Source organism: Grampus griseus (assembly GCF_964374135.1).
Source record: "Grampus griseus genome assembly, chromosome: 13".
In the NCBI taxonomy this organism is placed as follows: Eukaryota; Metazoa; Chordata; class Mammalia; order Artiodactyla; family Delphinidae; genus Grampus; species Grampus griseus.
In genome coordinates this window covers 85,004,639-85,026,617 of record NC_139007.1, presented here as the reverse complement: position 1 = coordinate 85,026,617, position 21,979 = coordinate 85,004,639, and the positions used below count along the sequence as shown (strand labels likewise).

Below are 21,979 nucleotides of genomic sequence, written 5' to 3'. Positions count from 1 at the left end.
GCGTGTAGAGCATACGGTTTGACAGGTGTGTCTGCACACAGCCCAGTGCAAGCGTCACCACATCGAGATGGCGGATGTACCCATCACCCCCTCAAGCTTCTGGGGCCCCTTTGTGATCCCTCCCATGGGACCCTCCCCATCTTCATCCCCCAGTTTCAAGCAACCACTGACCTACTTTCTATAATTTACTTTGCATTTTCTAGAACTATTTTTTATAATTGGAATCATAAAATCTGTGTTCCTTTTTACCTGGCTTCTTTCACTTAGCACAGATTCATCCATGACATTGTGTGTGTACATAGTTCATTCTTTTTCATTACTGAGTATTCCATTGAATGGATATGAGCTGTTTATGTAGCCACCTGTTGATGGGCATTTGAGCTATTTCATTTTTGGCTGTTGCAAATAAAGCTGCACATGTCTTTGCGTGGGCGTACGCTTTAATTTCCCTTGAGTAAATCCCCAGAACGGTGGGGTCATCCGGTGAGGGGATGTTTAAGAGACTGCCAAACCGTTTTCCAAAGTGGTTGTACATTCCCAATATCATTGTGTGTGTTCCAGTTTCTCCACATTTGCCATCTCCATGTCTTCTTTGGTGAAGTGTCTTCTCAAATCGTTTGCCTATTTTTTGTTCGTGATTGTCTGTTTTTTTTTTTAATTGAGCTTTAATAGTTCTTTTATATATTCTAGATACAACTCATCTGTCACATTGCTTATTTGCAAATATTTGCTCCCAGCGTTTGGCTTGTCATTCTCATAACAGTTTCTTTCTTATTTTGAAGAAGTCTAATTTATGATTTGTTCTTTTTATGATCATGCTTTCAGCATTGTATCAAAGAAATATTTGCCTAACCTAAGCCCACAAAGATTTTCTCCTATGGTGTCTTCTAGAAGTTCTATAGTTTTACATTTTGAGTAAATTTTTGTGTATGGTACAAGGGAAGGATCAACATTTGTTTGTTTATTTGGCCCACCGGTGCCCACTGATCCAGATCCCTTTGTCGTGTAGACTTCTTTCGCCACTAACTCGCCTCTGCACCCTCGTTGACAACCAGCCGACCATATACGCGTAGGAGTATGAGGCTCTCCTGATGAACTGACCCCTTTATCATTTTGAAATGACCTTCTTTATCCCTGGTAATAGTCTTTCTCTGAAATCTACTTTATTTGATACAAGTACAGCCATTCCCACTTTCTCTAGCCTGGTGTTAAATATCTTTTTCAGCCTTTTACTTTTACCCTATCTGAGTCTTTATATTTAAAGTAGGATTCCTGTAAACAGCGTGAGTTGGGGTTTTGCTGTTCTATTCAGTCAGATAGCCTTTTCTTTTCAATGGGGATATTTAGACCAGGCGCATTTTATGTTTAGGTATAAGTCCATCAACTTGTTATTTGTTTTGTTTGTTCCATCTGTTTTTTATTTCCTTTTCCCTCTCTGTCTTCAAAAGTTGAATTTTTTAAAAAAATTTATTTTATGAAACAGCTTTTAATTTATTAAAATCTTCACCATGAATGATTTCATTGAGTGTCATTGGTTTTGAACCTGATTGATAATATATAAAGACGCAACTGATTAGTTTGCAAGATTAACTGATTTACATCAGGGAAAATGGAAATTTGTCTGAATTTCAGTCAAAAGTGTTAGTCATTAGGGAGCAAAACTAAGTGTGATATTTAAGAACAGTCAATACTACCTTTATTCCATCTGGATCCGCATACTTTTTGGCATATTCTTCTCCAATAGTACAACTGTTTCTAAGTATTAAACTTGACGCCACCATCTCACAAAGTAGTAAAGAAAAAACTTGACAGTTGATAACATACAATTACAGTGCTTCATTTCAAAATATATAATTGTTTAGTATGAACAAAAAGAGTCTTGTTTACTAAGTAAATAAAATAAAATATTTTAAAAATATGTACTTTTTATTTTTATCTTTTTAAATTTCTATTTTAGCTTGTTTCATAATATAAACAATATATTAGCACAGTGCATGTGCATATAGTTGCTGAAGGAGTATACGTTTACTACGCATGCATCTTTAAATTTATCTTACCAGTAAAGAACTTTACAATCGAACATTTTTCAGACTCCCTGGACTAGAGGACCTTGAGATCACCAAGAATTAAGCTAAATATTTTTAAAAGGAGACACAGAAAAAAATATCTTAACTCTTGTCTCATTTAGTCTCTGTCTCAGTCCGTTTGTGCTGCTGTAACAAAATACATGGACCAGGTGGCTTATAAACAGCAGACATTTACTTCTCTCCATTCTGGAGGCTGGGAGTCCGAGAATAAGGTACCAGGTAATCTCTCTACCCAGAGATAACGTCCGGCAAAAAGCCATTTGTTAGGGAATTTAATAAGTCTTTTAAAAAGGAGATATAATTTTTTTGAAAACTATTTGTATCTTCGAAGTCACATGTGTCATGGATATCTTCAGTGTACATGGAAATATATATATAGCAATAGTAGTCAATGGAAAGTAATAGTGAATCCAATTATAGTTCTGATTTTTTTATACCAAATTCTGAACTTTAATGACAAAACTACTTTAAACATTCTTTATTTTTTCTCTGTTGGATTTGCTTTCCAGATGTATCATAGAATTCGTCATTCGGAGTGCATTTACCGGGTCACCATGGAGAAGCTGTCCTATCATAGCATTTGTACTTCAGAGGAATGGCAAGGCCTCATGCATTTCAACCTTCCCGCCCGTCTTTGCAAAGAAATTGAACTGTGAGAGTTTTGTCTTGTCAGTTTCTTCAGGAACAGATTTTTAATTTGATTGAATTTAAAGTGAAATGGGTTCTAGAATTAGAATCATAAATATCATATTACATGTGTGGTTTCTTGTGTTGCCATTTTCCCCTTGGAAGGAAGGAAAGGCCAGATCTCTTTATCTTTTAAAAAAAAAAAGTCTGAACACCATTTTGAAATGATTTAACCTAAATGTTAGCTTTTGTCTTTAGTCTTTTGCACACTTTACACTATGTAATATTTAATATTCAAAATGACATTTAATATCAGATAGCTGAAAGTTTTCATTTCCATATAATTTTAAATTTACAAATTAAATCTGAGAATTTAGTAATAAATAGTTCAACTTTCACACTTTGTTTCTAATCCTATGCTAATGTATTTGATACTGGTGGTAGGACCTGCCCATTAGAAGTACAAGACAACACTACTATATAACTACATAAAAAACCTTCAGAAGTGATCCAGAGCTGATATTTGTTTATACTTGGAAACAGAGTATTCTTAAATTAATTAAACAAGGAGGCCGTTAGACTGATGTGACTTTAATGCCCTGGCGGCCTAGTAAACGAACCTGTAAATCTAAACCTGTAAATGCCTCAAGGTAACGAGATGGAAATGCTAAGGATAGCCAGTTCTGAACAGCCAACTAGGCTTTAAGCTGTAGCCAATCAAATACTTTCTTTTCTTTGCATCTTCTCTTTAGATGTGTTTCCATGGCTCCTGTCACCAAAGCACTCAACCGCTTTAAGTTGGTGGTGCTCTATTCAAATGGGTTTTTGCTCAAATAAACTCTTAAGATTTTTAATATGCCTCAGTTTATCTTTTAACAGTATATGTATTATATAGTGTGTGTGCGTGTGTGCGTGTGTATATATATATATATGTATATATGTATATATATGTAGCTAGTTCCTGGCACAGAGCTCCGTTTACTCTTGTAATTCCCTGAGTGATCTGGGTGAGAGAGGCATCTTTTGTTACTCATACGAAACCTCTTTCAGCCACCCTGAGTTTTTGAGTGGCTCTCGGAGGATGACGGCCAGTTGCCAGAGAAACCAGCCTATGATTAGAGGGTTGGAAGTCAGCCTTACCCTTGGACTCCTTTCCAGGGAGAACTGGGGATTAAGCTAATCACCAGGGATCCGTGATTTAGTCAACCGTACCCATGTACTGGAACCTCCAAAAAACCCTAACCAAGGGGTTCGGCGAGTTTCCAGGTTGGTGAAGGCATCAGGTGCTATAAAGGGGGTGCCCCCAGAGAGGCATGGGAGCTCCGCAGGCCTCCCCCTACCTTACCCTCCCCCACCTTACCCTCCCCCTACCTTATCCTCCCCCCTACCTTGCCCTCCCCCCTACCTTACCCTCCCCCCTACCTTGCCCTCTCCCCTACCTTGCCCTCCCCCCTACCTTACCCTCCCCCTACCTTGCCCTCCCCCCTACCTTACCCTCCCCCCTACCTTGCCCTCCCCCCTACCTTGCCCTCCCCCCACCTTACCCTGTGCCTCTCTTTCGCTTGGCTCTTGCTGCGTTGTATCCCTCATAGTAAACTGGTGAGAATAAACACAGTGTCTCCCTGAGTTCTGGAACTGTCCTAGCGCATCATCTGACCTGAGGAGGGGTCGTGGGAACAGCCGATGCATTAGAAGTGTGGGTGGCCTGGGCTTGTGATTGACGTTTCAAGTGGGGGCAGCCTGTGGGCCTGCGCCCCTAACCTCTGGGGTCTGCGTTAACTCCAGGTAATGACAGAATTGAACTGAATTGCAGGAAGTCAGCCGGCGTCTGCAGAGAACCGGAGAATTGCTTGGTGTGGAAAACTTACACATTTGGTGTCAGAAGTGCTGTAACGCGAGGAAAATGGTCTCTTTTAATACTTTCCCGTTCTGCTTATTTGGGTTAAATGTTTGTAACCAAATTAGCACATGAAAGATAGGTAATAACTTCGGATGTTAATATTTATGAAACTTTTCTCTGGATTAAAGTAGGAAATAGACTAATTTTCATCTCAGAAAATTTCAGATGAGCTCCTCCCCCGTATCTGTGAGCTGTGCAATGTATGTGTAGGGCTCATAATATAATTATTTTGGACTTTGTCATTGCTCTGATAACAAACACAACGTTCCTTTTTTACAGATTGCTTAATAAAGAATTAAGCAATGGCTTAGATCTTGGACTAAGTTCCTGAGGGAATGTGTGGAATTTCCTCCTGGAAACCTTTGAATACAACAGAGATGTGACTGAGAGAGGCAGGAAGAGGGGGCCGAACTCCTAGTTTTTTTTTTAGTCTCTTGATAGGCAAAAAGTTAAATTACTCCCTTTACTTGTTATTATGTTTATCCTAATGAATTACATTTACTCATGACCTGTGCTTTCTGTTTATTTCAGGTTCCACTTTGACATCGGTCCCTTTGAAAACATGTGGCCTGGAATTTTCGTCTACATGGTCCACCAGTCCTGTGGGACAGCCTGGTATGTGTGACCCACACACTTGCTTTAAAATCCTCCTCCCCTACCTAAATGCCTCGCCACTTTTTTGGTTGATAATTACCTTAAATATGCCATATAGAAATTGTTTTTCTAGATATTTAAATTAAAAAAGGCTAAGATTATTGGACAAATGTGCAGCCTTTTTAGATTCCCTCAGAGGCTGCCCCTTGGTTAACAACCAGGTCTAACCAGGTGATCAGAAGGATATAGGTGGAGCTAAAAGAGACAGAGGTTACTTCTCAACATAATTGCATACTGTTTTTAGGTGTGTTTTGGAATGTACATGCACATTTAACATCGACTTTCACCTTTAACTTCGATATATCAGTTAAAACAAGTGTGAAAGAAACAGGTCTCCTAATTCAAAGTCTAGTCCTTTGTTAGTAATGAAGTTATGTTGCCCTTTCCTTGCAAATCTCTCTCCTCTCCTTGTGGCCTGTCCCAGAGGCCTTTCATGACTTTGTATCTGTTTTTTTTTTACAGCTTAAACACATACTTAAAATGCAAGGAATAATTTTCTTTTTCTCTTTTTTTACTAATTTAGTCATTAAGTGGCTTATAGAGGCTCTTAGCGTCTCTAGAACTAAATTGTCACTTGTTTCCTATTGAATTCTGTGTTTTCTCTTATTTCCATCAGTGACTTTTATAAATTATTGTCTCAAAAGGATGCACACAGGGTAACTAATGCCACTTACTTCTTAGATAGCAATTGAGAGTTTGACCAGCTGAAACTCTTAAAATCACATACCTCACACTTCAGGGACATTTGAACATTTTCAGTGGAGAAAGATAAAGGTTACATGTATTTAGAAGTTTTATGGACTCTCGTCTCTTTGGTATTTCGGGGACCCCTGTTTCATATTGATATGCCTTTGTCTTAAGCTGCCTTAAATCCACTGAGAGAGTTGGTGGGGCTTTAAATACGTGTAACACATGATACACATAAAAATTTATAACCATATTGTATGATAAAATACGTCATATTCTTTCATGGACTGCGTCAAGATTTGGATATAGCCATCTGCTACCACCACTTAATAATTTGAGTGTCCCATGGTAATTTGGATTCCTCTTGAAAGGATCATCACTCACCTAGGAAATTCTTATAGTATGCATGGTCGCAGCTTGTGAATCTGCTTTCTGGAAAAACTTAGCTAAAAATACCCTTGAACAGGATGATGATATGCTGTTGTCTGTTGAGCACGATGGGATGCAGGAGGTGCTTGAAAGCTAGGGAAGAGGTGGCGGGTGTTCATGATGGGTAACGGCAAGCTGATTCTGGGATTTGCTCCCCTGTGGGCCCGTTACCGTGTCAGAGCACGAGCCACCAAAGAGTCTGCCTCTCTCACCTGGCTGGAGAAGCAGTGAGGAGGTTGGTGAGTGAGGCCCCCGTGCTCCTGCATCCCGTCCCCGCGGAAGTGTTCACCCGTGCAAGCGCGTACAGGACAGACGTGCACATCTAGTGGTCTCCTGGAACGTACTGGTTCTTTACCAGTTTCTGTCATGACAATTTCTTTTCCGCACAGCTTTGAGCTTGAAAAGTTGTGTCGTTTTATCATGTCTGTGAAGAAAAACTATCGTCGGGTCCCTTACCACAACTGGAAGCACGCAGTCACGGTGGCACACTGCATGTACGCCATACTCCAGAACAACCACGGGCTCTTCACCGAACTCGAGGTGGGTGTGCACACGCTTTCTCTCTCCCGCTTCAAATAACCTGAGTGGGTTGAAGTACTCTGTGTCTGGAGTACGTTTATGAAATAGGCGACTCTGTGTCATTCCAGGACAAATTTGGTTCCGTAAATTCACAGAAGCACACTTTTTAAATTGTTGTACCCGAGCATTTTCCCTGTTATTTTGTATAAGGAATGTAGATACAGAAATTCCAACTTCATCAAAATATCCCTCAAGGAAACACTCATTTTTGTAGTCTTTCTTCCCTATTAAAGCTGAATTCTTCTGAAAGGATGTACACAAAGTGAATTGTTCTCTTTGCCCTTATGCCCTGGATAATGGAGACATATCCTACCCATCTGAGAACCCAGAGCATTAAATACAATTAAAACATAAATGCTTATCTGACCTTCTCTAGCATAAGGGAACAGGGGCTCGGCAATGTTCCACTGATTCACCGGACTTTACGGACTTGGAATTGGTGACGCACTCAGAGAAGATTTGGGGACACCTAGTCCATTCATGCACTGCTGTCGAGCCCCTTCCTTGAATGCCCAGCCCACGTTTGGTAATGGGGCGCCTTCGCCCCAGCTGTGCTCCTCCCAGACGGGACCTTCCTGATGGCCTCGCTGCCCTCTCTCCACAAGGTCCCAGCAGCCCTATGAAAGCCCTAACTCGAATCCACCCTTCTCTCCTCCTGCTTCAGGACACGTGAAGAAAGGGAGCTGTGTCTCTGTGATAAAGAAATTGTGCTTCTCCTGAGGTCATGTCCACCAACACTAGAACCCTGAGGTCCAGTCCTGTCCTTTCCATCCTGTCAGACCAAATTCACAATTTGGGTGGGAAACTTGAAAGACGCATTTTAGAAAAAAAATGCTATTGTAAAGAGTCAAAACGTTCCTTTTTTTATTAATAATCTTTAGATGGGGCTTAGCCTAATAAATTATTTATCACACACACACGATGAATTTTTTCTTTTTTAATATAAATTTTTCTAAACAATTTTCCATTTCATTGAACCCCATATTTTTGAAAATTTCAGTATTTCTCCATTCACTTCCTTTTAAGAAAGCAATTTTATTATCTTTTCTGCCAAAAGTTTAGCCTGTAAGCTTGAGAATTATAGAAATTATTCTTTTGGATTATGTTAAAATTTATATTCAAAAATGGGAACATTTTAAGACAAATGAGATAAGTTTTGTTACTACATATTGATTTCCATTTAAGTTTCTAGAATTATATCATTCTGTTTCTCCAGAAACTTCAGGTCTTTTGGCTAAAAATAACCCCCAAATAACATACATAAGTATTTAAAATATATTTTGTAAGGTGCATATGTAATCTCTAGTAGAGCTTTAGAAATGATCCTTTGATGTTTTTAAAGGAAAAGTTAACAAAGGTAGTTCTTTACTTTGTAAGTTATTTTCAGATGCTTGATTCTGGCATGCACTTGACAAAACTATTGAACATCAATACAAATAAAATAGGTTAAAAGGAATTAGAAAGCTTTTATCTATTGTGCCAGGTTTTACAACCTTGACATTTCTTACCAGATTCATTATGGCTGACGTTGCAGCATAAAATATGGGAACAGCCCCCAAACCAAACGACCCCCAGAACATACACAGTTCAGTGTCTTAAGACCTCCGAACACTTAGGGTTGGTCCCCTGCCTACCGCATAGTTTAGGGGTGCGGGTGCCCGGGGCGACCTCCCCGCCCATTAGGTGGCAGGAGAAACCAGCGCGGCTCGGCGAGACTAAGGCAGCAGCAGGGCGCAGACGCAGTGCTCCGGTGGGGCTTTGTGCAGGCGCCGGCCCCGCGGCCGGTGGCGCCGCGCACTCCGGCTTCACGCCCTCCCCGATGCTGCCCGGGCTCCTGTCCAGAGCCGCCCTGCCAGTTGCCCTGGTCTCAGAGGTCCCTGCCCTCGCGGTTCTTCCCTCCCCCGCCCCCCGCTCCGTTAACTCGCTCCCTCCGCGCTGGGTCCTCCGCAGGCTCTGCATCCCGTGCAGGTCGCAGGCTGTGACCTCCACTTCACTGCACCCTCTGCCTCTGCCTCTCCGCTCGGCTCCCTCCGGATTTCTAGGCTCTTCTTTGCCGCCGGCCCCTGGTGGAGCCCTTGTGCTGGCCGCCTGCAATTCCTCTCCTCCCCTTTTCTCTGAAACCAGCTCCGTCACCCCCCAGAAAATGCTCTGGTCCAGGGGCCGTGCGGGTCCAAGGGTCTGAGCTCAGTTTTCCTCTTTGCGTCGCTGTTCTCACGTGGCTCCCAGGACCCCCAGCACCCTCGGTTCCCGAGCGCTCCTCCAGCCCGCTCCCCTTTCAACTTTCCCTTCTCAGTGAAGACCCCGTCCATCAGCGTCTAAGGCTGATGACCTGGCCCTCAGGCTTGGCTTCCCCTCCCCCGCTCGCCGTCCTGCCCTCCTTTCTTCTCATGCCCAGCCTGCCAGAAAGCTCTGTTGATTCTGCCTGCAGAATCTTCCAGACTTTAGTCATGTCTCCTAAGCCTGCGTTGCTTGCGTCCTGGTCTAAGCTTCTGTTATGATTTGCCTGAGTCACGACGAAAGCCTCCCCCAGGTCTCTCCCACCCTCCTGGAGTCTGTTCTCAATACAGTGGCCAGCGTGGGGATCTTTAAAGAGCGTCAGCTAGATGATGTCACTGCTCTGCTGAAAACCCCGCCATCGGTCCCTGGATCACAGATAATACAAGATCTTTACCCTCCCCTCCCCTGCCCTGCCCTCAGGTTCCTCTCTGTCCTCCTCTCCCCGCAGCCCCTGCAGTGGTCAGTCCTGGTCATGTGACTCTGGTCCTGTGACTCGCAGGCAGGCTCCCCTGCCAGGATGTGCGCTGGCTGAGAGCCCCGCCCCCGCCCCCACCCCCGGGAGCCACCTGCGTCTCCCCTTCACCTGCACCTCTGCCTGTCTGAGGCCCATCCTGACTGCTGTACATCACAGCCACCCGCCTCTCACCTGTCCCCTTCAGCCTGCTCTTCCTTTTATCTTTTTGTATACAATTTGCCATTTTTCACATGCTGTATGATTTACTTGCTATATTCCTCATTTATGATAGCAGTAACGTCGTTAGAATTTAATATTGAATGGATTTTTAAGTGAAGAACTGAAGAATTTGATACCACCTACCCTTTTTACCAGAGTCGATCAGGAAAACTCAAGGATAATTTGATTGTTAAGTTCCTAAGCAGAAAGACAAAGAAACTGGTTAAAAAAGAAGTTAGATTATCTGTTATTTCAGGCATTCATGAGCATGTTGGCTGCATCAGTGACAGAAGTCAGTGTGATAAGAATACTAACCGTAACTTTCCTCATCTCCCATTTCTTTGTTTTGAACATCTGTGCACTGTGGTTTCTCCTTAAGCGCAAGGGACTGCTAATTGCGTGTCTGTGCCACGACCTGGACCACAGGGGCTTCAGTAACAGCTACCTGCAGAAATTCGACCACCCCCTGGCGGCCCTATACTCCACGTCAACCATGGAACAGCATCACTTCTCCCAGACCGTTTCCATCCTTCAGGTGAGGCGCCCAGGGCCACGTGCCTGACCGCTGCCCCGTGTGTGCGTCGTCTTGTCAGAGAGACCCACGGTTTATACGTAAAAGAGGGATATTCTTCTGGCTTTCTTTAGAAACAGCGGCTACATCTTATCGTAAAACCTTTTTTAAAAGATTTATATATATTTTGCAATCACATTTGATTTTTAAGTACGTTATACCCTAAGGCAAAGTTTGTTTCACGTAGTTAATTTAATCTACATGGATCATCATGTTCTTGAACCAGAATGTGTTGAACAACGAATCTTGAACGTTAGGCAAACAAGATTTTAAGTGCATTGAAGTTCTTTTATTTTTTCTTTTGTGTGTTTTTAAATCGAGTTTTCTTGCTTTTAAGATGTCCTTAGTGACTGAGCTGGATGCTGACTGGTCTCCCTTCCCTGTGAGATACGTACGCTCCTTCTTCACTTCAAACCTTTTTCTCAAAGTCATCTTAACTACGTAACTATCGCCTCGTAATGCTTTGACTCCTCTCACAGACAATTTTTAAAATGTGATCTCTGTTTGACTTAAGAATAGTGGACCCCGTTTCTTCCTCTCACTGTCAGCACCTCAAAATAGGAAGAGAAATCTTATTAGATCTTTTGATTACATGTCTACGGGAAGGATTTGGAATTTTCAAGGTTGTGACACAAAGCCCCGGCAGGACCTCAGCAGCGCCTGGCTGTGGGCGACTTGCGAAAGCAGAAAGGTGTCTGCCACTTGGTGCAGTTTTCCTTTCTTGTGTAGCCCAGCCCTCCCCTGACCACCCAGGGCTCTTTTCCTCTCCGTAGCTTCTCCTAGTGGTGCCTCATGGTCCCAGCTGTCCCAGTGATTGGTAGTACTGCACACTCAGATCTTTTCAAAACCCAGCAACATGTACGTGGTCAGGCCCCTTTTCCTCAGGGCTGAGAAGGTAAATGGTGAGCTCACTGAAGTTCAGGTGCTCTTCTGATGACCTGCGGGGTAGAGTGAAAGGTCTGTCAGATACGGAGTCATATCCGGCAGGTGGCTGAATGTCCCCCTTGCTCCCGGGCTGGTTCTATCCCTGAAAGCAATAGGTAGTCACCATTCCCGATGTTCCCTTGGCAACAATACTTTATTTTTTAAATGGTGTATGTTATGTATGTTTGGCTGATAGATAGATACATGCATACATACCTAGAAATTTAGGCAGGATAAAAGATGTGTGTGGATATATGTATATGTGTATGTGTTTGTATGTGTGTATGATATAGATGCATGTCTCTATATATGTGTGTGTATAATAGGTGTATATACACACACGTATATTAACACACACATGCATTAGAACATGCTTTTTGTAAATAGACATTTATAAAACTTTATGACGGTTTATATCTGCTTTCCCCTTAGCTATTTATTTGCCCAGGAAGAAGGGTCTATGCCAGAAAGGACATCAGGACGCCTTCATTTAGGAATAATTAGGACTCCTGGGCCCCATGTGCATCCTGTGTCCTAAATGAATTCATACATGTGACTGTGACAGCATTTCTGGCAACTTAATCTGCAAATGAATTTTAATAGCCTTCCTGAAGTTCCCTCAGAAAACCTATTTTAAATATAAGAGAATTTACAGTGGCCAGGGTTGCAAGGTACATCGCTGCTGGATGGAATAAGATATAAACTGTGTGATACAGCAGTGATACAAAGCAGAAGGGGTGGAGAGGGTCTGACCCAGCCAAGGAAGACTTCTGGCAGGAAGACTTACTCCGTTTGCCGCCGTTGACAGTGGAGGTGGCACAGAGCAGTTTGTCGCATTTTCAGCAAACCCTCAGCCACGTGGGGGCTCTGTGTTCCATGATGCGGTGTTCCTAGAATGACCAGAGCATCATCACGGGGACTCAGGCAGTGAATTAAGTTCAGGCACGCTGCTGGCATCCACAGAGTTGTTGGAGGGTAGTTAGATTCCGAGTATTAGAGAAGGCATTTCAGTCACTGGTGGGGGGAACATAAGGGCACCTTTGTTCTTGTGTCTTTAGAGAGGTGAGGTTCTCAGCAGACGAATGGGATGGGAAGCTGGCTAGAAGAACCGTCATGGCCACAGGTTCAGCCCACCAGTTAAAATCTGAATCTGTATCCTGGCTTGACCAACACCTCCTGTGTGAGCTGTGACAGGGAGAAACATAGGGGGCATAAACTCATGGCCCCATCTTCATGGGCAGGAGCATGGCGGAGGGCCCCTTCATTTTCTGGAAATCTCTAGAATCTGCCGACCGTACATGCTCACGATAGCTCCTCTGAGTTTTGCTTCTCAGATCCATCTAACTGCCTCGTGAAATTCGTTTCAGTAGCGAACGTATTTATTCACTGTCTCGCAGCTGCCAGCACATGTTTCAGGCCCGGGGGGACAGGGATAGCAAAAGCACAGATGCCTGTTGCGTCCACAGCTCCGCCCTCAAGCGGCTCTTCTTGCCGCTCCACCTGGCCGGCCTCCTGGGATCCCAGCCATCCTAACAGGCTGTGGCTCTCACGCCTGTGTGTCAGCCTGGGGCACCGTAAGGTTCTGTTTCCAAACGCTTGAACTGTGTTTGGCGTTCAGTGTGGCCACAATCGTGCTGAGTTACTTTACAGCTCCCGTGATGGTGCCTCCCTCACCCCACGGGCCAGTGACCCTGTTAGAGTCTTTCCCCCTCACCCTGCCCCCAGCTCCAGTCACCAAGCCCTGCCAGTTTGAAGTTTTGTCAGGACACCTCCAGACTTGACCAATTAAGGTGATATCCTTGGCCGAGAGTAAAATTTAATTTCAACATCCAGTCACTGAATTATCAGACAGAACAATATGTCATTACGTCACATGGAGCCCTCTGATAGGTCTGTCCGCCCAGTGGTCAGGGTAGGGAAGGGCTTCTCCTTCGGCGTCCTCATCTCCGCAGGCAGCCTTCAGCGCTCTGGCTGCACAGAGGATCGCAGTCCCGAACTATTCATCCTTTGGCAACGTGGCCAAAGAGGAGATAAAAAAATTCACCACGATGGTTAGAGATGGTTCCCCACGAGGCCTCCTCAAAGCTGTGTGTGTGTGGCTCTGTGCGTGTGTGTCTACAGACCACAGTCTCGTTAACCCGAATGCTGACTTTCAGTGTTGTTGCCACAATTACTTGTGGGATAATCTGGGCGACTGGGGAAGCGTGGGGAAGAGGCCCCCTGTGTGACCACAGCAACCTCAGCAAACAGAAAGGGGAAGTATATTTAAAAGCTGACCTCAGTCCTTCACACACTAGCACAGAACTATTCACGGTACAGCACGGCAGGAGGGGTGTATGTTCGTTCACACTTGCCTTCACTTCCATCACAGGGAGAAAGATGCAGTGGGCAGTTCCACCCTCCCCACCCGCCCCCGCCCCGAGTGGGCAGTGGGAGGAGACTAAGTCAGGAATGAAGTAAGGAGAAGTGTGAAAGCATCTAGAGGAAAGATAGGCTCAGATTCTTAACTTTTGCTGAGCTGCCCCTTGTCTCAACATTGGGTCTCAGGACTGTTTTCCCGGTGACTGGGGCCAGGGGCTGTGTACAGGCCGTGAGGGGCATTCATAGGAGACAGAGTTCCCATTTGGCGCCTGTAGTGGATGCTGAACTGGCCCCTCTGAGCGTACAGTCTCCTACATGTCCATCAAGGACCTTTCCCGAGTGACATCCCAAATTCCGCCTTCATTAGACGTTGTCTGTTTGACTGACTTTTCCCCCAGTTTTTTTTTTTTTTTTCTTTTTCTTTTGCGGTACGCGGGCCTCTCACCGTTGCGGCCTCTCCCGTTGCGGAGCACAGGCTCCGGACGCGCAGGCTCAGCGGCCATGGCTCACGGTCCCAGCCGCTCCGCGGCATGTGGGATCTTCCCAGACCGGGGCACGAACCCGTGTCCCCTGCATCGGCAGGCGGACTCTCAACCACTGCGCCACCAGGGAAGCCCCTTTTTCCCCCATATTGATCACCACTTCCCCAAACTTGTGGTTCTCAAATTTATCTTCCAAATATATGTCTGAACATGTTATTCTTCTTTTTTTTTTTTTTTTTTTTTGTGGTACGCGGGCCTCTCACTGTTGTGGCCTCTCCTGCTGCGGAGCACAGGCTCCGGACGCACAGGCCCAGCGGCCATGGCTCACGGGCCCAGCCGCTCCGCGGCATGTGGGATCTTCCCGGACCGGGGCATGAAACCGTGTCCCCTGCATCGGCAGGCGGACTCTCAACCACTGCACCACCAGGGAAGCCCTGCAACCCGGCCTTTTTAAAAAACTTTTACTTTAGTTCTTACCATTTCTGTATTAAATTTGCCTCAGCTGCACGGAAGTGTCTGTGCTTCCAGCGAACGCTCAGGGTCTCATGCCTCCTCTGTTCCTCCACCGGTCCTTCAGAATTCATGTCGCCACCGAGAAGAGCGTCCCATGTGCTCCCATGGTCTTCACTGACCTCATTCGTGGGGACCATGCTACTCTATTTTTTGTGTACCACTGAACAGCGAACGCCTTAAAAAAAATGAACTTACGTTGTTTAGGACCTTGGATATAGTAGCTACTAATATCCTTACCCAAAGTGAGACGCTACAGACTGAATATCTGCTCAATGAGACACACATTCCTCATTTTGTGGTGGGAAAGATACAGCTGTGGCAAGAAAGCAGTGCTCTAACAGTGAATCAGAACGCTGAGAATCCTTAGACCCATCATGTTTGAGAGTTAGGAGGGACCTTAAGGACCATCCGCCTTAAAGACCTTAAAGTGTGTCCCCGATAAGTCTCTCAGCATCAGGACCGTTTCAGCGTTGTTTCTATTCTCTCGTACATATCTCACAAATCTCAGCTACTTAAGCAGCTGAGCCTTTACAAACAGAGCCCACTCGTAAGCTTTCACAGAGGTAAGAATTATATGCTCCTTACCTATTTTGGGACTTTAGAAACATTGCTGGGTATAAAATGCTTGTTATTTTATGCTTGATTGATACAACATGGGATCAACTGCCTTGAATTAATATAAACTTTAAACAGCGTAACCTGGAATATTAGTTATAATAAACTTATCAGTTGGTATATAAAAGCATCTTATTATTTTGTGAGGTTTTATTAGGTTGTTAACTAATGTGAAATTGGAGCTTTCAAAGCATTTTCAGCGTTTATCTGCTGTGCTTGGTTGCTGTATCTCCCTTATTGTCTTTTGTTTTGGTAGGAGCAAAGTGTTGATAAATATATACTATATTCTCTTGAAAGGAAGGGGCCATCTATTGTTTCTTTTTAATCACTTATTCCCTTTACTCTTGTAAAATGTTGAAGGAAGTAGTCCAGCTGTTCATTATAAAGGTTCACTGCTGAACTTTTCCACCTAGTTTCCCTTTAATATCAAAAAGTAAAGTAAAAAAAGAAATAATGAATCTGAAATAGCCAGCAGAATATACAGATCCTTTAAAATGGGTCTTACTTTGTCTTAGGTCGTGGACACTTTTGAGAATCTGATGAAAACACGTGTTTATGGATGCCACACTCAACATACTATATACAGTTGTAGTGAGTTCATTGCTCTGTGGTCCCCAAGAGAATTTATAGAACCCAGGCTAAGAAGTCCCTATTTTAGAGAGGTTAAAACGTAAAATCCAACAGTATGTGAGAATATTTTATGTGCTATAATTTAATAGTTTGTTGGTGATAGAGAGAGTAAATCATATAAATATAGATCACACGTGATTCCTCTTCAGACGACCTGCCAAGAGCAGATGTGTGCATGCGTACCAGCCAAACACATCCAATGTGGAACATGTGTATGAGGGGGGGAGCCCAGGTCACAGAGCATTAAGTGCTGAAGCAGAGGCCAGCTGCTTTACTTGAGTTATGATCAAAGCAAAGCAGCTTTCTTAGCACAAGTCAGAGTCAAGATTTCTTTCTTGTAACTTTGTACAATACAAGTTTAGAGTTGAGGTTGAAAGGGGCTTGGAAGTTAATTACCTTCCCAGTGACTAAATCCCCACCCCTTGTCTCCCATCAGTTACTAACCAGCCTGTGTTTTGAATGTTTCCACAAACAGCATCCCATGCATAGTTCACCTGGTAACTCTGAACATTTAGATGGTTCTTCCTTGTGTTGAGCTGAAGTCCTGTCCTTATCATGTCCACCTCTTTGGCCCTATTGTATTTATGAAGGCTGCTTCAAGTGAGATCACATTACTAAAAATTACTGAAATAACCAGTTTATATAAGTACTGCAGTTTTTCTTTAGTCAAATAAAAATGTTGTTAATGCTTCAGCAAATACTTCGTTTCAATTAGATATCAAAGATGCATTTAAATGTTATAATTTGAAAGTGCAATCGTGTGTTTGAAAGTGCTTTATAACCTTAGAGCATTCTACAAACATGTCCTTACTATTATCATTGTCTGAAAAAGAACCAACTAGAACTAACTCCATTTATCATAGGATAATTTAAATATAAATATAATACCTTTAAAGTAAATAATACAGGAAGATTCTGATAACTGAAAATAAATGTGGCACATACAACCTTATTTCAGAGTAATAGGAAGCAGACGATATCTTAGTGAGATGTCTGATTTTGTAAAGAAATATACTTTAATAATTTCAAGTTTGTCATGTAATTTATCAGTCAATATATGTAGCTTAAGACAAGCGGGAACAATTAAAAATCAGTTTATAGTACAACTGTGTTGACTAATGAATCATTAAAAAATAATTGATGAACCCACAAATTGAATATCTACCTTTTTTCGTTTGAACAAAAATGACCCGTTTTAACCTCAACTACAAATAAAACTTAAAATCCCGAGGAAGAAATTATTGTAAAAAGTTTTTAAAAGATTCATATACAGAAGAATAATTATGAGAAAACAGAATTCAAATGACCAGTGTTTGGTCTTGTTTAGGGTGATGATCTGCTGGGTCCATCTCCCATGAGGACAGAAGACAGGATGGCCTTACAGTTTTTGCACCTCAGGGATTTGTGCTTTATGTAAAAGCATTCTTGCCTGTAGGGAGAGTTTTTAATATGCCTAAATTTTATGTTCAGGTCCTGGGACATTTTCTTCTATGATACAGAGAAAATAGTTTATTAATCATGAGGCTTGCGGAAGTGGACAAATATATAGATGACTTTTTAAGCCCATTAATTTCCAGTATAATGTGAAACTTACCGAAGTTCTTAATTAGTTTAAAAGGAAAAGTCTTTTACTTAAATATTTTGCATATTCCAGTCCTTTAATTCCTTACTAGAAATATCCCAAAACTAGGTGTATATTTAAATCACTGGGATTTTATGGTGGGAAATGTTACGTAGTTTAAATAGTTCATTGAAGTGGTAGCTTCATTGTTGTATCGTGAAGAGAAACCAAAACATTAATTTCATTAGTCATTTCAAACTATCCTTTTGTTCCCCCAAAACCTGTCCTGACCAAATGCCATTGACTGACTGTTGTTTCAAGTAACTGAAAATGTCATTAGATTGGAGCTTGTGCTTGTTATTGGTGGTGTTTATTTGTATTTTTTCCCTAGTTGGAGGGGCACAATATCTTCTCCACCCTGAGCTCCAGCGAATATGAACAGGTGCTTGAGATCATCCGCAAAGCCATCATTGCCACAGACCTTGCGTTATACTTTGGAAACAGGAAACAGTTGGAAGAGATGTACCAGACCGGATCGCTAAACCTTAATAATCAATCACATAGGTAAAAATAATTTTTGAAAGTTTATTAGCCCAGGAAGTGTCATTTGGAATAAATTTATATTTAAAAACAAAAATGTAATTTGGCATAAATTTATATTTGAAAAAAGAAATGTAAAAAGAATTTATGTGGTTTTTTTTGTTTGTTTTATGTGCACTTTATATTCACTTTGGATATTTCGTTTTGACAAGATTGCTGACAATGTATTGTGAAGGTCACTAAAACATGAATTAGAATTGAAACTGGTCACATAGGAATGGGTACTTTTAAAGGGAAGTCATTTTCCAAGAGGCCTCTCCTTGAATTTATCACAGTCCAGCGTTTGGTCATTGACCTCACAGACTCAAAAGCAAATGAAAATGGATTCATCAGAATCCAGATCTTATTAACCAAGCCAATGCGATTGATCTATAAAACCTGAATTCCATTTTATTGATCTGCAAGCATACATTCTAGTTATAAGCATCAGAATATTGGCATTCAGCGTGGTCACAATCCTTCAGGAAGCCAAGTGGCAATCCAAGGTTGGTTTGAACATGAGGTCAGAACAGAGAGAATGAGATTCCTTAAATGTTCTAATGCATCAGGCTAAGGTAGTTTGATTCCTTTTTTTCTGAGAAGGTGTGACTTGCCCGCTGGTTTCAGAAATGTATCACGTGTTTTCATCGTGCACCTGTCCACCCATCTGTCCATTAGAGCTCAGTCCACTGGCTAAAACCCCTCTTGGCCTTGCCGGTGTGTAGGTGGTTACCACCAGCTTTTCTTTGTAGGACTTTCCTTTGGCTGTTTCCATGTCTGACTAGGTCCATCTTAAGTGATGCCGTCTTTATCTTTAGATTTGGGAACGCTTGTTTATTGGTTCATCCTAGTCTTGGTGAAGTTGAATCTATTCTTTTTTGCTCAGATGCTTTGTGTATCTCCTCTATGATCCATTAAGGTACTGATCATAACATTTCTTTCTAGAGAAATCTGCTTTCAGTTCTTAGAAGCAGTTCACTCAGGTACCCCAAACACAACACATTAGGTCTACAAATGACTAGAGACAGATACATAATAAATAAAGTTGACCTCTTCAAGAATATGATCATCAGAGTTTTTATGGGGAACCTTCTTTGAGGAAAAAAATATACATCTTAATTTTACAGAGGGCAGTCTGGACACATTGCCAGCACCCTCCCAGGCTTGGCAGAAGGGTCAGTGTCATGCAGGACAACACACCCTCTTCTGCCTGCAGCCCAAGGGGTGCGTGCGATTTAAAGTCTTCATGTCTGTAGAAATGGGAGTTTATCCACGGTTCTCTTTCTTATGGCAATGGTAAGACTGGAGAAATATGCACTGGGTTAAGGTATCCTTTGGCTTGCCGAAAACTATGTGTATACATTGTTTTTAAGTTATAAATAAGAGTCATGTAAGTAGTAACAAGTTTCTTGCATATGATTTTAGCAAAATGATTACAATAATGATATTCTTATAAAATAGAAAATTTAAAAATCTAATTGCAAGTAATATTATACTTGGTGCTTAATGCACATGCACATGTTAGTGGTGTATACTGTATAGTTATGATGATTAAATCACTTTAAAGGTGTTGCATATTTGTTTTAAGAATTCAAAGAGTGCAGGTATATACAAGAAAAACAATAATAGAGTCGGCCGTGGGTGTTCGTTCCCGGAGCCCCTGCAGGTACCAGAATACGGGTATTACGTCCCTTGTATAAAATGGCCCTGGACGATGAATAGGGTCACTCTTCCGTCTGCACAGAGCAGATGAGAGACCCGGCGGTCCGCTGGGTCCTGTTCTGCAGAACCAATAGAACCATGCATTCTCCTCTGTTTATTCTAAGCTGTTTATATGCACAAACATGCATCTTTAAACAAAAACATGATTACAGGCCTTCCTCGGTATCCACAGAGAATGTGTTCCAGGACACCACCTGCATAACAAAATCAGTGGATGTTCAAGTCCCTAAATCCCTTCGTCGGCCCTCGGCCCTCGTGTCCGTAGGTTTCGCCTGTACAGATTGAAGCAACATAGTACAGGATCCGAGGTCAGTTGACTCTGCGGATGCAGGACCCACAGATGAGCAGGGCCGACGGTATACCAGATGCTTGCCTATTTTTAAGAGTTATGTGACATCACGTAGTATGGAGGACTAGCTAAAGGCTCACTAAACCTTCCTCCTATTGATAAGATGTTTCTAGAATTTTGCACCATAAATAATTCTGCAATAAACTCTTATAAAGTCATCTACTGTCCTTTAAAAATATATATCACATTGCATACGGTGCTAGAAATGTAGATACATGTTAAATTTTCTAAAAGGACGGTAGCAATTCACACTTCTCCTCACATAGGGTGAAAACTGTTTCTCTTTAAGTATGCCATTCTCTGACAACTCCCTGCATTAAAGATCTTTTCATGTTTGTTGACTTTGTTCCTACTTCTGTTTGTTCACAACTTTTGTGTAATTTTTGTTGAATTCTTTACTTTTTTTATAAATCAGTTTTCATTCTATATTTTTGTTAAGGATGTTAACATTTTCTCTGTTATATGTTACACACATTTTCTTAGGTGCTTTTCAAAAGTTTTATTTAGATTTTATTTTAAATACAAAGAAATTTAATTTCTTGAAGCCAAATCTTTCATTTGTTTTTATCAAATCTGGTTTCCTGTCTTGCTTATGAAGACCTCCCCTATCCTCAAAGTAATATAAATTGTACTTAAAATTTTCTTTGCATATTAATGCTTCTGGAGTTATACTTTTTATGAACATAACTTTATTTCTTCCTGATGAGTTGAATCAATACCATTTAATTAACAATCTATTTTCTTCCACTGAATTGAATTGAAGTTTCATATAAATTCAAATACTTCTTTGGACTCCTTAAGCCATGTAATTGTTAATTATCTAATCCTCGACTGTGATCATACTGTTTTGATTATTGTAACTATGTTGAAATTTATCATACATACCTGGTAAAATAATCTTCATCTTTCATTTACTTTCCGAAAACTTCATGGAAATTGTTACTTAGTAAATGCATTTTTTACATTTTTATAAGGAAAATTTCAAACTTAAGAAAAGTAGAAATTATACTAAAATGTATACTCATACCCACATTCAAGAATTATTAACATTTTAACGTATTTTTTGCCTTTATTTTTTGACTGTGCCACTTCCTTGTAGATTATAGACATCATGACCCTTTATTTCCTTCATAGTGAAAACTTAAAAAAGAAAAAGAATATTTTATCGTGTTTGTTTTCAATTAAAAATATCCACATTGGGATTTTGATTGCAGTTATATCGCATTTATTTCTTCACTTGTAAATGAGAGTATATTGGCTTCTCATCCAAAAGCATTGACATGACTTTTTAGTTTTGGATAACATTTTATATAGTTTATTTACACAGATCCTATCTTTTTTTAGTTAAATTATACTGGTCACGTTATAAATGTTATCACTTGTGAATGTGTTTTTTCCAGTTTTTAATGGAAATACAATTTCCAGTATAAAAAAGTTATGAATTTTTATATATTTCTCAATTTTGCTTCATGTTTTTAGAAACTGTTATTAGGTGCTTATACATTTGTGTATTTGTTATGTCTTCTCTATGATTTATCCTCTTGTAACTATGAAATTCTCTTTTTATTCTGTTAATACTTCTTGCCTTAAAGTTTTCTGTGTCTAATAGCCACAGCAGCTTTCTTATGCTTACTTATTGGCATGTCATATTCTTTTCCAATCCTTTACTGTTACCCTATCTGCATCCTTATATTTTAAATGTGTCTTGTAATCAGCAGTAGTTGAGACTTTCAGTGGTTGCTTCCTTTAAGACTGTCAG

At 41.5% G+C, this 21,979-nt stretch overlaps 1 protein-coding gene across 1 annotated transcript in view; it reads left to right on the top strand.

Annotated features, from left to right (window-relative positions):
* Window positions 1-21,979, top strand: part of PDE10A (phosphodiesterase 10A) — a gene marked incomplete at its 5' end in the record, with an annotated part of 578,327 nt that overhangs the window by 527,212 nt on the left and 29,136 nt on the right. Inside the window, 5 exons of the mRNA XM_082669118.1 lie at window positions 2,597-2,739; window positions 5,146-5,229; window positions 6,774-6,924; window positions 10,293-10,448; window positions 17,962-18,134. Coding sequence (XP_082525244.1) covers window positions 2,597-2,739; window positions 5,146-5,229; window positions 6,774-6,924; window positions 10,293-10,448; window positions 17,962-18,134 — 707 coding nt within the window. The remainder of the gene's footprint in view (window positions 1-2,596; window positions 2,740-5,145; window positions 5,230-6,773; window positions 6,925-10,292; window positions 10,449-17,961; window positions 18,135-21,979) is intronic.